The following is a 17575-nucleotide window of genomic DNA, read 5'->3' on the forward strand; positions in this document are numbered from 1 at the left end:
CTGTGAAGCACTTGAAGCTCCTGAAAATAATGCACTATGTAAATACATTTTATCATTATACCTACTGTTGTACTTAGCACAATGTCACTCTCAATTATTTGACATTATATATATTATATAAAATTTTACTCCCTTTTACGGCAACTATCCAGAATAGTGAAAAGAAAATAATTTTACAGTGAAATATGTGCATATATTTAGAAAGAATACTACACAAAAAAATTCTTTTCAACTAAGTTTATTCAAAGGAACCGGAAGAAGAAAAAAATTGATTTTCATGAATGATCTCTGAATAGAGTCTTATTGCTTTTTAAAATCATGCAAAGTAGGCAAATGAAATAATGGAGCAATTGGATGATCCCTTTTTATGATCAGAGTGAAGTCATGGTATTGTAATTTTATAACATCGACCATTATCTTCTTTTTTACTTTTTTCATTCTCAAAATATCTTGTCTATAGAGTACAAATTTGCTAGCATTACCCTGAGAAAGCCCATTCACCCTAGGTCAGGAAACCTTTCTTCTAATATAAAGAGCTTTCCCCCACTTTGCTGTTGATGGACCACGTCTCCCAAAGATAGCCAGAGTTTCCTGTGAGTACTCCAGCCTTATTTCCTCACCACGCTCCTCTCTCCCAGCCCTTCAGTTCATTCCCAGTGCTGCCGCCTACATGAAGCTTTTTCTGATTTCTCTGTGTAAGCATTGCCTCCATATTGCCTCATCTTTTGTCTGTAGTCTAGTTGGTCATCTGTTATTTTATCTGTAAGCTACTAGAAGGCAGGGATTGGCCTTTACACATCTTTATTTCTTTTAATATCTTAAACATACTTGTGACTGCCTGACTGAATAAACAAATGAGTGTTAAGTTCTTCATGATATTCATTCTTGAAGTAGCTTAGGCATTTTGAAGAGAAATTGATCTATACAGCAACAAAGAATTTTCAAGAGTAGCTAAAAATATTTTCTTAGGGACTTTTCCGTACGTTTTCAGAATGTTAGTCTCAACTGCAGGTTTCAGAGTAAGGCGTGAAGCTCAGGAGCAGCCTGAGTGCTTGAATATTAATGACTGTGTACTACACAGTCCTTAATTTTAAACTGTATTTTCCCTTTGTAAAGTGCTGCCCTAATGAAATTTGCAACGCCTGTCCAACAGGTCCAGGGCCTCCTCGGTAACCAGGTGGACAAAATAAGTGGTTTAAATGGTTTGACTGACTTACAGGGAAGCTTTTGTTTCTAATGCAGATGTTTTGGGTATTTTTCTGACTTCCAGAGAATCTGTTCTAAGGTTTTATCAATCCCCAAATCGTTTTGAATGTCACATACCAAGCCCAAGCATATAATTGGCTTTATTTTGCTAATATTTTTGCTTATATGTTAGATTTCGCCACTTTTTCCTTTTATTGTCTATTTATTTGGTTAAATTAATATGGACATATTAAGAGCAGATAATTATGAGAGATAAAAGAAAGCATATTCAACAGATTTAACTAAAATACTTTAATGTCATAATATCCCACAGCAGAAAGTAATGCTTTTCGACTATTTCATTTTTTTTTTCTTTTCTTTCTTTTTTTTTTTTTTTTTTTTTTTTTTTTTTGAAGGCTTCTTGCACATCACTGACTTCATTTCCCATCAAAACAGAGTGAGGACTCTGGAGAATTGTCTGAATCCATTTCCTTAGAATTATTATTTCTTAAAGATGTCACAGATGACGGCATTTTGTTTTTATTTGAGATATTATGTAATATTATTACCAGTTCCCTCTGAAATTTTGGGCATTTATGCTTTCAAACAATCTCCATTTTTTTATTTCTTGTCAAAATTGTGATTTCTGTGAAAATATTGTGATGTACATATCGTGTCTCCTTTGTAGTACTTCTCAGTGCTTTAGCTTATATGGTGATACTCATATTAAAATTATCAACTGAATATAAGGCATCTCTTTTTGATGTCATATTAGTGAGGAGGATTGAATCATCTTAATTCCTCAGCAGAGTTGATAATTTTCATTGCTGGAGACTGGTGCTTCTCAAACTTTAGCAGGCAGGATATTGCCTCCGGGTCCCACCCCCCCCCCAGGATTTCTCAGTTAGTCTGGGGTGGAACCTGACATTGTGTATTTCCAGCACTTCCCAAGTGAAACTGATGCTGTTTTCCAGAGACCACACTCTGAGAACCACTTTCTAGCAAAGAGCCAGAATCCTGGTTCTTTCCTACTTCCCAAGAGAGGCTTTCTCAATGTGGCTTCTTCCCTCTTCTAATTAAACCATCAAAAGTGATAAAATGTACTATTAGTCAGCTGAGAAGTAGTTAAAAAGGATGGTAGCACTTAGTTTATACCAGATATTAGACCAAATAGTTTGGGAGGGACACATCAATGAATAAATCTTAATCCTGACCTTTGAGACCTCTGCACTTGGTGGGAGAGTGCAGGAAGTCGTGCATGTTTGCAGCCATAATATATTGTAGAATATAACAGACATATAAAAAAGAGGATTATTAGAGTGGAAACAGCTAGAGATTAATTATTGTTGAACTGATCTATGAAGCCTTTTTATTTTTTATTTATTTTATTTATTTTTCTGGTCAGAGCATGCGAGTATGCACAAGTGGTGGGAATGGCAGGCAGAGGGAGAAGCAGGCTCCCTGCTGAGGAAGGAGCCCGATGTGGGGCTCAATGTGGGGCTCGATCCCAGGACCCTGGGATCATGACCTGAGCCAAACGCAGCTGCTTAACCGACTGAGCCACCCAGGTGCCCCATATGAAGCTTTTTTAGAGAAAAGGGTAGAGTTTTTTGTTTTTGGGTTCTGGACCTACAAAGACGAGAAGACAAAAATTATAATTTTTTTTTTGTACCATATTTTGAAATGAATAAGAAAATCAAACAGAATAGCAAAATGTAGTACACTCTTGAACAATGTGAGAGTTAGGGGCACTGACCCCTTGTACAGTTGAAAATACACATACAAGTTTTGACTCCCCCTAAACTTAACTACCAATACCCTGCTGTTGAGTGGTAGCCTTACCAATAACCTAAACAGTTGATAAACAGATATTTGTATGGTATGTGTACTATATTCTGTATTCTCATGATAAAGTAAGCTAGAGAAAAAAATATTACTTTTTTAAAAGATTTATTTATTCCAGTGAGAGAGAGAGAGAGAGTGCAGGGCAGAGGGTCAGAAGAAGAGGGAGAGAGAAACCCAAACAGACTCCCTGCTGAGCATAGAGCTGGATGCAGGGCTCAATCCAGGACCCCTGAGATCAGACCAGAGTGGAAACTAAGAGTCAGACACTCAACTGATTGTGCCACCCAGGTACCCAGAAAAGGAAGTGTTTTTAAGAAAATCATAAGGAGGAGAAAATACATTTATAGTATTATAATGTATTTGTTGAAAAAAATCTGCATATAAGTGGACCTGTGCAGTTCAAACTTGTGTTTTTCAGGAGTGGACTGTATTGGATTTGGACAAAATGTGTGATATGAGTATAGTGTTGTGCATAAGGGCATGAATTTTGGTGTGAGAGCTATATTCAAATTCTAACTCTCACATTCTAGTTTGGGAGTTGGGACAGAGATTTAACCTCTGTGACTCTCATTTCCTAATCTATAAAATGGGAGTGATAACACTTGTCTCACTGGATTGCGAAAGGATTAAAAGTGGTAATAGGTATGTTTTAGCCAGTAACCTCTTGGAAATAAAATGTAAATGTAGGATTAAACTGGTAATACTTTATTAAACTGGTAATACTTTATACTAATATTCAGGGCAGTGAGCATGAGGAAAAGTGGGAGTGAAGTGTCAGAGATTGAAACTGACTCTGAATGCAATGATTTGGTGCAGGACTGTATGGGAGAGCCTTTGGGGAATATCATCTGTAAGGTGGTAGAGAAGTTGAACTGCATCAGAAGTCTCAGCCAGTCTCAGGAAGCTCAGGGTTTGGATGGGTCTTTAGAGTGGACAAAAGTGAGACAAAGGCTCTGGGCCTATGTATTCCCTCATTCACCAGTCACTGGATGCAGGCTGGAGGGAGAGAATGACAAAACCTGAGACCGGGCAGCTGATTTTCTCCCGTGGCATACTGCTCTAAGCTGGCCGCTGCTAGTACTCATGCATTGGTCCTATAGGGAGGAATGTGGTATGATGAGCTCCTGCAGCCCTGTCCACCACTTGCTAGGGAGTCCCATAGTGTAAGGTGCAGCAGGTGCGCACTGCATTCTCCATTAGCCACGCAGGTTTGCAAGGAGAACTCTCAGCAGTGCACAGAGGATGGAAAACAGGAAAATTTATTTGCATGACTCTCTTCCATGTCCTGTTTCCCACCAGCCATGCCTCTGTGCCTCTTAGAAAATCAGATTCCATGCTTTGCGTCATGGGTTTCATCCACAATTGTACACTGATCAGGAAAGAGAAGGGAAGAGATCACTGAGGGAATTTGAGAAGATATAAAAGATTGGTATGTAGTTGAGTTGATAAAGCAAGTAGTCTAGAACATGGCTTAGAGTGAAAATTGAATATATAGCTAACACCTGTGTAGCGTCTTCCTATGCGACAGCCCCACTCTGAGCACTTTATGTAGATTACTGTATTTGCTCCTCACAAGAGCTTGATGAAGAAGACACTAATACTAATATATTTACATTTTATAGACAAAGGTATTGAGACTCATATATTAAACAGTTAGTAAATAGCACAAGAGTTTATAACCAGGCGTCATTTCAGAGTTTATGCTGTAAACCATTCCACTGTATTGCTTCCAAGTAGCTATTATTATTTTTAATGATTGCCATCATAATTAGAATATATAAATATTTTGTCATTATAAATATCATTAGATTTAGCAAAATATATTGAATATGAAAGACTTTGAAAAAGTTTCAGTATTTTTTACATTTATTTTTAAACTAATATCACCAGATAATTTATATAAATGAAAAGTGATACAGGAAGTCCTGGGACTTCCCAAGTTTCTTTAGCTATGCAGTAGAAACCAGGATCATGAGATAAAAGAAAATATATGTGGTTCATTCAATAAAAAATACCTTCTGCCCTGATCTGCAGTTAGAGAATCTGTAAATCTAAGTATCCTAATTCCATTTCTGTCATTAACTGATTTGTTATTCAGAATACATCACTTTATTTCTTTATGTGTTACTGTATTTGTAAAATAAAGTAAGTAGTAACATCTATCCCGTATATATATCACAGGGGTTTTTTTTTTAAGGATAGAAATAATACAATATATATGCCTGAAATGAAAAAAATATATTGAAAACAACCTGGAATTATTTGGGAAAAAATTTAAGTATTTTAAAAGTACTGCATTAAAAAAAAATTTTTAAAAATCAATAATTTTTTTAATTTTATAAAGAAACCTAGTTCAAGTGGTTTCCATCATTTAATATTTAATGGGATAATAATTTTTTATTAGATCCTTTACACTGAGACATCTCTTCATCGCTATTGATGTAACAAAAATTTGTATACCAGGGATAAAAATTTATTCAGCTCTTCCTACTTGGTCATTAAACAAAGACTGTTTGACGTGAATATAACTGTGGTGTTCAATATATCTGTACACTCTCAAGTATGGCAATAAATCAGGAACATAAGATTGATTTTTTTCAAAAATCATATAAATTTATTAAATTAATTACTTTTGTGTTTTGAGATTACCACAGATTAGTTTTTCTAATGTTTTGTCAGATTTCTTGGATTTATTTTTAGGGCTTCTCAGTTCCTTCTGGGTTTACAGTGTGTTTTCCTTACATACTGGAAACTGACATTCTTTTACATATCTCTTGGCTCTTGCTTTCCTTGTCAAGCTCCCTGAGTACATGCTGTTTTTAGTTTATGTTTCCATATCCAGAAGATGGAATGCTTTTACTACATCAAATAATTTACACTTTTGATTTTATATCCAAGTCCTATTACTTCTTTGCACCTTACCTGTTCATGTGTGTGTACAATTATACTGGGTATTTTTTTCTTTCTTATGTAAGATCTCTTATTCATTAGATCATTTATAGAGCACACACTTCTTTGTACATGTATATTTTTTTTATTTTTGTGATTGCTTGGAAAATTACTGTGCTTATCTTTGGAATGACATAAAATTGGATGCATGTGTATCTGAGTAATTTTCCTCATAGAGGCAGTTCATTGGTTATTTTAAATTATCTTAAAGACTTATAAGAGGAATTACAGAAGAGATATTTTTACATAATATTAAAAGTAAAGATGAAAATTAATAATGTATTTAGTTTTTTATGTAGTATGTGATTGTTATTTTTCTTGGTAAAAACTCTCATTTATTCATATGTACCTGCCTTGAAATTTGTACCTTAAGGACAAAGAAAGGTCACCAATCCTTCTAACTCCTGGTTCTTTGTCAAAAATGGACACAGTTAATGAGGTTTGTTTGGTACAGAACAAATTCTCAGACACAGATAGAGATCCTTTCAATGGAAACAAATTTGTTTGGCTTTACCAGGTTACTTAGCGATTAATAATAGCCTTGAGATGCAGGTCAGAAAGGTCATTGTACCAGCTTGCCAACACAATCTAAATGTGCAGCTAGCCCAGCTCTGTGGGCGCAGAAGCCCCCCAAATACTATGCATAAAGTAAAACAGGCTATTTTCTGACTCCTTTTTTCATATTAATAAGCAATTTTCAAGAGAAGGGTGGCAAAATGAGGGCCATGGCACTCCAAGTAATTCATTTATTTTGCAATTTAATCTTATGTTGAAAAAAATTGCTCTGCTGCAGTAGCATAGCATGGTGATTTTTAAACGTCAGTGTGTTTCATAAGTAACCTTGTATGAAGTATTGTATTAGTAGCCTTTAAGAGAAAATTGCAACAAAAATATTTCTAAATGTTGAAGTAGAAATGAGAATCTTTTTTTATTTTTGGAATCTTTCCCTCTGCTTTCCCTTGGTATCTTTGAGGTAAATGCTCAGGTGATTTGCTTAAGGTTTTACTTAAAGAACTGGACACTAAGTTACATACCTATTTTTAAAAAAGAATACCGTGTAATTTCAAAACATTATTTTAAAATGAATAGTTAAATTTGTGCTGTGAAAATAAAAGATTTCTTTTTTTCCATGTTTGATAATATCTTATTCTATTTATCAGATGTTTTTCCACATAGTATATTTTAAAAGTTTGTGTTTAAATTTCTTAGATACACATAAATGATGAAATTTTCATTATTTTAATGGAATTTATTATACCTCGAAAGCCATGGACTTATTTACCTGGTTTAGCTTTCATTTTAATTATCTGTATAATTGAACAAAATAACCTTTCAAGTGCAGGATAATGCACGTTGGTATTATTTGAACTGTTAACTGAAGTAAACTTAAATTAAGTATATATATAAAAACCCATCACACTTTCAGAATTAGCCCGTTAGTATACAAAATAAATGATTAGAGATTTGTAAATATGAAATCAAAACTTAAAAGTCAGTAGCTCAGATGTTTTCTTGGGGTATTTAAGTGTGTCCAATAGCTAATCTTCAACCAGAGAAAATGGCAACATTGTCATTCACTTACTTTGCACTTGATATATTTCCTCAGCTGTTGAATTAATGATAATATGTAGATATTTGATTTAAAAAATTTAACCACTGAAAAATCACTTAAATGCTTTTTAGAGATTGCAAAGATTCAGTGGAATGTGCAGGTAAGATCGATTACACCACTGATTTTGATGGATGTGGGTGAAGGTAGCCCCTCAAAAACTTACTTGATTATCATCCGTGGAAGAATGAAAATGCTGGCAGATTTTTAGTATCATAAATAACTGCGGATTGTTTTGATGCAGGGAAGCACTGGAGGAGTTTGCAGAGATGAAAGAAAGAGAAGAGAAGAAGGCCGACCTCGAAAGGGAAGAGAAGAAAAGAGATTACCAGGCCCGAAAGATGCATTACCTCCTCAGCACAAAGCAGGTTGGTCTACCTGTTCCTGACAGCTCCCGTAAACCACTTGGGCCCCAAGCCTGACAGAGATAAAGTAGCAGGCTGAATGGGACATGACTTGTTGAAAAGATATCACAAAGACACTACTTCGAGTTCAATTTCGTGCTTCTGTGTAGGTGCGCGCAGGCACCATGACTTGTCTGTGACAGCAGCTGCATAGCCACAGCCGCTGGGCCGCTGGCAGAAAGATCCAAGTCAGCAGTGTCATCTGCCACTGTGATAATGCTACACGAAGGGCATAACCTCGCTTTTGAAACCCATTCTGAGTGGCTTATTGTTGTTCTGCGAATTGAGCAAGAACTAAGAAGTTATTAAACCGAGGTCGCTTTCAGGTTTTCTCTTTTACTTGAGCTAGTGTTGAGATTAAAACCATTCTTGTACCCTTTCTAAATTTTGATGCAAGTTTTCAAGTAAAGCTTTGAGCAGACCTCCTTCAGCAATTACACCTTCATATGGAGATACAAATGTGAAGTTTGGAATACTTAGAATGATTTCTTATAAGTGGTAAAATTTTAGTGCCTCAAATCTTGTCAGGTTGCTAAGAAAAAATACATTGGGGTGTAGAATATTCTGCTCACAAAAAAATGTTAAAAAACATGACTTTGGGGCTTGAAGTGTATTTGTTAATTGAGCTTCAGGCAGGAAACTAGCAATTTGTGGGTTTTTTGTTCTTTCTCAGAGACTTTCAAGTCCAGACATTCCAATGTCTCAGACATAGGCAAGTCAAGTCCATGGTGGAGGGTGCTGGAGGGTGTTACCTGAGACTGACTGTCATACTTCGAGACATCCAAATTCAAAAACATTAAGTACTGGACTGGCCATGTACATTTAGAACAGAGAACTGCACTTGTAGCCTCTATTTGGTAGTCTAATTAACAATACTTCTGATAATGGTAACTGTCTTAAAATTTACTTACATTTGTATAGCTGAGATATTTCCATTTAACAGAGAAAAAAACTGGAAGAGAAAATTATGGGACTGATTTATAGACACAAAACTAGTGGTGGTAAGTCTGGTACTCAAACTGAGGTCTTTAGATTCTAAATACTTAGACAATAAAGATAATTTAAAAAATAATGGGGCACCTGGGTGGCACAGTCCTTAAGCGTCTGCCTTTGGCTCAGGGCGTGATCCCAAGTTCTGGGATCGAGCCCCACATCAGGCTCCTCTTCTATGAGCCTGCTTCTTCCTCTCCCACTCCCCCTGCTTGTGTTCCCTCTCTCACTGGCTGTCTCTGTCAAATAAATAAATAAATCTTTAAAAAATAAAAATAAATAAAAAAATAAAAAGTTGAGGTATTTTACATTCAATTATAAATCCATAACAATGTAAAGAATTTATCTGTATAATTGGTGGGCTTTTTAAATGTAGAATCACAAATCAAGAGTTCTTTTTTTGACTTTAGTTATTAGTAATTTTAATTTTGATGAAACTAAGGGAGGCATAAATATATCTTTGAATTCTTTAAACCAGATAATAATTATTGGGTACAGTTGTTTATTTTTATAACTCTGAATCCCTTTTATACCTTGAATCTCCTTAATCTGAGGTCTAATTATGCTGTTTATACTTATGATGGGTAGTGTAACAGCAAAAATAACTTTTTAGATGGTGAAATCAGATTTAATGGAAACATTTGTTAATTCTTTTATCCAGGGTTATTTAGATATCCACATAGAGGAATATTTTAGGAAGTCCATAAAGACTTAGTTATTTTACTAATAAAAATAATGGTCTAGGGGCTCCTGGGTGGCACAGCAGTTAAGCGTCTGCCTTCGGCTCAGGGCGTGATCCCGGCATTATGGGATTGAGCCCCACATCAGGCTCCTCTGCTATGAGCCTCCTTCTTCCTCTCCCACTCCCCCTGCTTGTGTTCCCTCTCTCGCTGGCTGTCTCTATCTCTGTCAAATAAATAAATAAAATCTTTAAAAAATAATAATAATAATGGTCTATCAGGAGGCACCTGGGTGGCTCAGTCAGTTAGGCATCCTTCAGCTCAGGTCATGGTCCCAGAGTCCCAGGATTGAGCCCCACATTGGGCTCTTAGCCTGCTTCTCCCCCTGCCCCTCACCCTGCTTGTGCTCGCTCGCTCTCCCTCTCTCTCAAATAAATAAATAAAATCTTTAGAAAAATTTAAAAAAAAAGAAATAGCAAATATCCATGGAATACTTACTATGTGCCACAGAGTATGTTAGGTACTTTATATGCATAATTTATTTATTTTGATTTCATTTCAGTTTTAAATTTAAACACCTGGTTTAACAAATTATTTCACAGACTTGACCATGTGACTTGACTCCTGGACCTTAATGACTTTTTAATGTTACCGTTGTGTTTTAGGTATGTTTGTGTTAACAAATACCAGCTGTCAATGCCCTGGCCCATTTTCCTTCTTGTTTATACCTTGCGGACTGCTGGTAATATCCATGTATATAGACTTTAGTTGAGTGGTCCTTTGTCTCCAGAAATCCTTGGCATCCAATAGAATGATTGTTTTTGAGGCACTGTGTATAGTAGAATCAGTATGAGCATTGACATCAGAGCTAAGTGGGCATCCAAGCTCTCCCACTTAGGGTAAGATCAGATTACCCGGAATTGTCTGTTTCACTCTGCAATTTGAAAGAACATTATGAGAATTGAATATAATATATTTAAAATACTACCTGGCCCTTAGAGAGCATTCCAGTAAATGATAACAATCATAATTAGAATTTAACCTACCAAGGAGTGCCTGGGTGCCTCAGTCAGTTAAGCATGTGCTTTTCGCTCAGGTCGTTGATCCCAGGGTCCTGGGATGGAGCCCCACCTCTGGCTCTCTGCTCAGCAAGGAGCCTGCTCCTCCTTCTCTCTCTGCCTGCTTGTGCTCTCTCTCTGTCAAATAAATAAAATATTTAAAAAAATAAAAAGATTTTAACCTATCAAGGATAAACGAACATTCTATAATTTTTTCTGTTTGTCTTAGTTGTTGGAAGCATTCATTTTCTCATTGCTTTGCTTTGCTTTCCTTTAGTTATTAATGAAAATTAGAAGTATTTATAATGATCTTCCCCAACATCACCCTCCCCCGTTTACAACTGGTCTCACAGACTTGAGGGCAATGGAGGGGAAATGATGTTCTTAAATCCCCTTCCTTGGAGAAGAATATTATAAAAATATCAGAGATTTTCATTTGGATCTGGCAAGTTGGTCAGTTTTTGTTATAGTGATCTTCATATTTGATCACAAATAACTGGAGATAAAATAAAACCCTTTGAACCTATGCAAACACTTTTATTTCCAAAGCAAACTATTTTTTTTTTTTTTTTTGGTAATGAAATAGAACAGTGGTATCATCTTAGTCTCATCTGTTGACTTTGATCAGGGGATTAGTTTTACTAATGGGATGGTACTGGAAATTTCGAATGTTTCATTCCTCATATCTACCAGATTTGCTTTACCTAGCTTTAAATCAGTATTTTTCATCATGATATAAAAAAAGTTGAATTTTAAACTGATATTACAAGTCGCAATTATAAAACATCTTTACCTAAACAAAAGTATGCAATATTCACCTTAACCTAAACAAAGATATGCAACACTAACATTAATAAATAGGTTGAATATAAATCTTAACTTTAAAATTCTTCAATTATTCCAAATAACATATTTTTGAGTACCGACAATCTCTCTGATACCGAACCAGGAGTAGGACGTATAAATGTATGCTGTGTGATCCTTAACCAAAAGGTGCATTCACTCTGATTTTGGTCTGCCAAACAAATGTTTTTACTAGAAAGAAATTTGACACCTTTCAGTTACAGTTTATATAGGTGGTCTTATTGAAATTAACAACCAGTTATATTTAGGATTTTGTGATTCCATTTATTATTTTATTTTCACAAAAAACTTTACTTTGCCTAACGTGTGGAAGACTCACACATATTTCAATTTGGGTATTATTACTGATTTTCTCAGCATGACTTGGCTATGGGGGAGAAATTAAGCTGCAGATTTTAAAACATTCCTGAGATATTTATAGATTAATTTCATTGCTAAGAGTTTTGATTTCAAATTATACTAAATACACATTTAAGTACAAAATAAAAGCCAGATATGAATTGAGTATTTGTTATTAAAGGCTTGTGTCAATTTTAACTCTCAATTTGTGCAGTTATTTGAAAGTTTACTGAATAAATATTCAAGTGTAAATAATTTTTATAAGAAGTACATCAGGATTGGAAAAGTTCTGCTGATGTATTTAAAGGGAATAATACTAATAGCCTTTGTAGAACTATTTTATTGGTGATTTCAATAATTTAGGTGTGATTTATAATGATATGTAATGATAGTTTGTTGAATACTAATTTTCATATTAAATTTTCATAGGTCTAATATAGCTTCACTTAGATGAGTATAACTAAAATGTTAATTCAGACAAAGAATGCTTTAGAAAAGGTAAGAAATTTTCTAAGCCAGAATTGTATTTGTGAATTCATATGTAGATAATAAATGAAGTCTTGTGTTATTTAATGTATTAATAATTTTAGGACTTTTATGCTGATATACTGACATACTCATACCGATAACCTAGTTTCACTGTCAATGTTAGTACAAATCTAGTGTGTATCTTAAAATAGTTCTAAGATATATTCCTGATTTTTACTGATATTAAGTATCTCATCTTTATGCAAGCAGATATGTTAGCACTAATAGGAATTGCACAGGTAAATAACTAATATTGCAATGAGTGAATTAATAGACCCCTCAGGGTTTTATTAATTAAAAAGTTCAAGTCATATTAAAGCACCTTTTGTATATGTTTATTTCAATCAGAAAGCTGAACATGGTAACTTATTTGCATAAATAATCAATCACCATTTACTAGTAGTAATAAGGTTAATTTGTTGCTACAGACATAATAGGATTAGTCAATTATATTTCCCAGAAAATACTATTTGTTATGCACCCCATCACCTGTAAAACAGGATTGGGTTTAGTGCCCTTATTAAGTGAACACATCAAAAAATCTTTGTCCCTGTAAAAGTTTTATGAAAAGAAAGCTAATTTTAGTTGATTTGAATAAGTAAAATGCAAACATTGCTTCCATTTGTAAATTTAATTTATCTTTCTGCAAAGATTGATTATTTAAATAAAGTTATTTATTTTGATTCAGTAACCAGTCAAACTAAATCTAACACATATAGGACATATTTCCTTTGAAGAAAATCTCATTTGCAGATTTGTTTTATTCCAAATAAACTGACTTTCATTCTCGTCCTTGTTCTTGGGTAATAAATTATGTTGTCTGCTCCACCTACTGGTAGATACATGAAAAAGGCCTATTGTTGGATTCATTAGAAGACCCTGCCTCTAAAATGTTGCCAGAATTTTTACAGATCCTCCTTGAAAACAGCAGGTTACAGATACAAATGTAAGATTCAAGATCCACATTATAAAAAATGTTTAGAAGTATAGGTTATTATATAGAATTACATACATTGTTTCCTGATCAGTGAAAAATAATAACTGTTTTTTATTTCAATATACCAATAAAAAAGAATAGATACAAAATATATGCATGACTATATTATTACTACATGTATTTTATTTTATAATAATGGTTCTTAATACTTTATACATACTCAAGTTAAAACTAAAATGAAACTTTATAAATTTAATTAAAATTTGTAACATTTTATGGAAATAATTTTCATGTCATCACTTATATAATAGGTTTTCAGTGTTTTTTCTTTAATACATAGTTTTTATATGGACACTGAGGTAATGATTTTCAGTTATTTAAGATTCTTTAAAAGGACCCCATACTCCAGTTAATATTAATAGAACATTATCTTTAATTATTTTATTTCTTGAGAGAAGCAAATGGTTTCAGCAACTTTCTTTTTCAAAATTATATCAAATCACATGTGTATATGGAAGGAAAGTAGCTTAATTAAAAAAACTTAATATAACAAAAATAATTGATACTCTGTTGATATGGATAGCATGTTTATAAGACATATCTTATAAGGTGAAAAAAATGTGTAAATTAAGAAATATAGTAAGTCGGAGTCACCCCCGCAGCCCCGTTGCGGAGTCGTAGGCAGACTCAGCCCCTACCCACCGTGGTCTGTAGTGCTTACAGCTTTTTTCCTTTAAGATGCCTGAGGAAGTGCACCATGGAGAGGAGGAGGTGGAGACTTTTGCCTTCCAGGCAGAAATTGCCCAACTCATGTCCCTCATCATCAATACTTTCTATTCTAACAAGGAAATTTTCCTTCGGGAGTTGATCAGTAATGCTTATGATGCCTTGGACAAGATCCGCTATGAGAGCCTGACAGACCCCTCCAAGTTGGACAGCTGTAAAGAGCTGAAAATTGACATCATCCCTAACCCCCAGGAACGCACCCTGACTCTAGTGGACACAGGCATTGGTATGACCAAAGTGGATCTCGTAAATAACTTGGGAACTATTGCTAAGTCTGGGACTAAGGCGTTCATGGAGGCTCTTCAGGCTGGTGCAGACATTTCCATGATTGGACAATTTGGCGTTGGCTTTTATTCTGCCTACCTGGTAGCAGAAAAGGTGGTTGTTATCACAAAGCACAATGATGATGAGCAATATGCCTGGGAGTCTTCTGCCGGGGGCTCCTTCACTGTACGTGCAGACCATGGTGAGCCCATTGGCTGGGGTACTAAAGTGATCCTCCATCTTAAAGAAGACCAGACAGAATATTTAGAGGAGAGACGTGTCAAAGAAGTGGTGAAGAAGCACTCGCAGTTCATAGGTTATCCCATCACCCTTTATTTGGAGAAGGAGTGAGAGAAATCAGTGATGATGAGGCAGAGGAGGAGAAAGGGGAGAAAGAGGAAGAAGATAAAGATGATGAGGAGAAGCCCAGGATTGAAGATGTGGGCTCAGATGAGGAGGATGATAGTGGGAAGGACAAGAAAAAGAAAACAAAGAAGATTAAGGAGAAATACATCGATCAGGAAGAACTGAACAAGACCAAGCCCATTTGGACCAAAAACCCTGATGACATTACCCAGGAGGTATATGGAGAGTTTTACAAGAGCCTTACTAATGACTGGGAAGACCACTTGGCAGTCAAGCACTTCTCTGTAGAAGGTCAGCTGGAATTCAGGGCACTGCTGATCATCCCCCGTCGGGCTCCTTTTAACCTCTTTGAGAACAAGAAGAAAAAGAACAACATCAAACTCTATGTTCGCCGTGTGTTCATCATGGACAGCTGTGATGAATTGATACCAGAGTATCTCAACTTCATCCGTGGTGTGGTTGACTCCGAGGACCTGCCCCTGAACATCTCCCAAGAAATGCTCCAGCAGAGCAAAATCTTGAAAGTCATTCGCAAAAATATCGTGAAGAAGTGCCTTGAGCTCTTCTCTGAACTGGCAGAAGACAAGGAGTACTATAAGAAATTCTATGAGGCGTTCTCTAAAAACCTTAAGCTTGGAATCCATGAGGACTCCACCAACCGGCGCTGCCTCTCCGAGCTGCTGCGCTACCACACGTCCCAGTCTGGGGATGAGATGACGTCTCTTTCAGAGTATGTGTCCCGCATGAAGGAGACCCAGAAGTCCATCTATTACATCACTGGCGAGAGCAAAGAGCAGGTTGTCAACTCTGCGTTTGTGGAGCGAGTGCGGAAGCGGGGCTTTGAGGTCGTGTATATGACGGAGCCCATCGATGAGTACTGCTTGCAGCAACTCAAGGAGTTTGATGGGAAGAGTCTGGTCTCGGTTACCAAGGAGGGCCTAAAGCTGCCTGAGGATGAGGAGGAGAAGAAGAAAATGGAGGAGAGCAAGGCCAAGTTCGAGAACCTCTGCAAACTCATGAAAAAAATCTTGGATAAGAAAGTTGAGAAGGTGACAATCTCCAACAGGTTAGCGTCTTCACCCTGCTGCATGGTGACTAGCACCTACAGCTGGACAGCCAACATGGACCGGATCACGAAAGCCCAGGCCCTTCGGGACAACTCTATGATGGGCTATATGATGGCCAAGAAGCACCTGGAGATCAATCCTGACCACCCCATCGTGGAGACACTGAGGCAGAAGGCGGAGGCGGACAAGAACGACAAGGCTGTCAAGGACTTGGTGGTGCTGCTCTTTGAAATGGCTCTGCTCTCTTCTGGCTTCTCACTCAAGGATCCCCAGACTCACTCCATCCGCATCTACCGCATGATCAAGCTAGGCCTGGGCATTGATGAAGATGAAGTGACAGCAGAGGAACCCAGTGCTGCTGTTCCTGATGAGATCCCCCACCTTGAGGGTGATGAGGATGCCTCTCGCATGGAATAAGTAGATTAGTTCTACCTGTGGACCTCGTGCCCGCTGTATAGTGTCCCCCTGGCTCCCCAGCAGCCCTGAGTGGCCCTGGTTCACCTGGTTCCCTCTGCTGATGTCTAGTGATTTTTTTTTTCCTCCTGTCTTTGGTTTGAGGCAGGAAAGAAGGCCCTCAAGCCCTATCCCTTCTGATATTTGACAAGGGGTTTGGATGTGTATTGTGGTTTTGTTTATTTTGTTGAGATTAAAGTATGCAAATAAAGAAGATACAGTTTTATACAAAAAAAATATAGTAAGTCTTACTAGTCATTTATTGCTTTCAGCTCTATCTCCTCAAAATCATAAATGGGGGGGCGCCTGGGTGGCACAGCGGTTAAGCGTCTGCCTTCGGCTCAGGGCGTGATCCCAGCGTTATGGGGTCGAGCCCCACATCAGGCTCCTCCACTATGAGCCTGCTTCTTCCTCTCCCACTCCCCCTGCTTGTGTTCCCTCTCTCGCTGGCTGTCTCTACCTCTGTCGAATAAATAAATAAAATCTTTATAAAAAAAAAATCATAAATGGGGAGATTCTGTGCTTAAAATGTGATTGCTCACTTTTAATTTGAGGTGATGAAATAAGAGAAGAATGGTAGCCTTTCATTTTGTATCTGCACATGGGCAAGCACGCATGCATGTGTGTGTGTGTATATGTGTGTGTGATGTATCTTTGTGTATATGGTGTAGTTGGAAAGCATCTTTGGAGATCCTTCTCATAAGGCATTTTCCTTAGTCAATGGTATACCACAGCAGCAGTTGGGAAACTCAAGTGTGGTGTTAAAACATAACCCTGTAACAACTCTTGGAATACACTTTTACACCTCTTGATCCTTATCTAAAAACCACTTCTTTGTCTTAAAAATATGATACTCCTCTCACATTTCTAGGATAGACCCCCACTTTCTCTTTTTCCCTCTCCCCTCCTTTCCCCCACCTCTGTATTTCCATAATATACATGCAAAAGGATCTATGCCTCAATATTTACGGCTGTTAATAACATCCACTATATTGAGTATATTACATTTCTGATCTTCATGGTTTGATGCAACCTGATTTAGAGCATTCACGTGGTTCCTTGCTTCTGCTTTTTGGCATTTTTTCTTCTTTATGTGATTTTTTTCTTTATTTGTCCAAATCAGTCTTTATTTTAATCAATGTTCTAAACTATTCCCATTCATCCAAATTTTTAAAATCTTTCCCTCTTTTTTATTTTCTGTGTAAAATCGCGGACTTCTTTCAATTTATTCTTCCTATCATCTTTTAAATA

At 36.4% G+C, this 17575-nt stretch overlaps 2 protein-coding genes across 4 annotated transcripts in view; both read left to right on the forward strand.

Moving 5' to 3' along the window:
- The window catches only part of SPATA17 (spermatogenesis associated 17), a 175746-nt gene that overhangs the window by 63855 nt on the left and 94316 nt on the right, over nucleotides 1-17575 (forward strand). For all 3 annotated transcript variants that reach the window (XR_004627369.1, XM_034667195.1, XM_002926656.4), the window contains exon 6: nucleotides 7833-7956. Coding sequence is in view for 2 of the 3 variants with exons in the window: in XM_034667195.1 (XP_034523086.1) it covers nucleotides 7833-7956 (124 nt within the window). In the remaining variant the exon portion in view is untranslated. The remainder of the gene's footprint in view (nucleotides 1-7832; nucleotides 7957-17575) is intronic.
- LOC117803466 (heat shock protein HSP 90-beta-like) lies at nucleotides 14063-16345 on the forward strand. The gene is given in 2 exon segments (XM_034667189.1): nucleotides 14063-14784; nucleotides 14787-16345. Coding segments are annotated over 2 exon segments (2160 nt in total). The 5' UTR covers nucleotides 14063-14126; the 3' UTR covers nucleotides 16289-16345.

This window comes from Ailuropoda melanoleuca, chromosome 8, assembly GCF_002007445.2.
Source record: "Ailuropoda melanoleuca isolate Jingjing chromosome 8, ASM200744v2, whole genome shotgun sequence".
Classification (NCBI taxonomy): domain Eukaryota; kingdom Metazoa; phylum Chordata; class Mammalia; order Carnivora; family Ursidae; genus Ailuropoda; species Ailuropoda melanoleuca.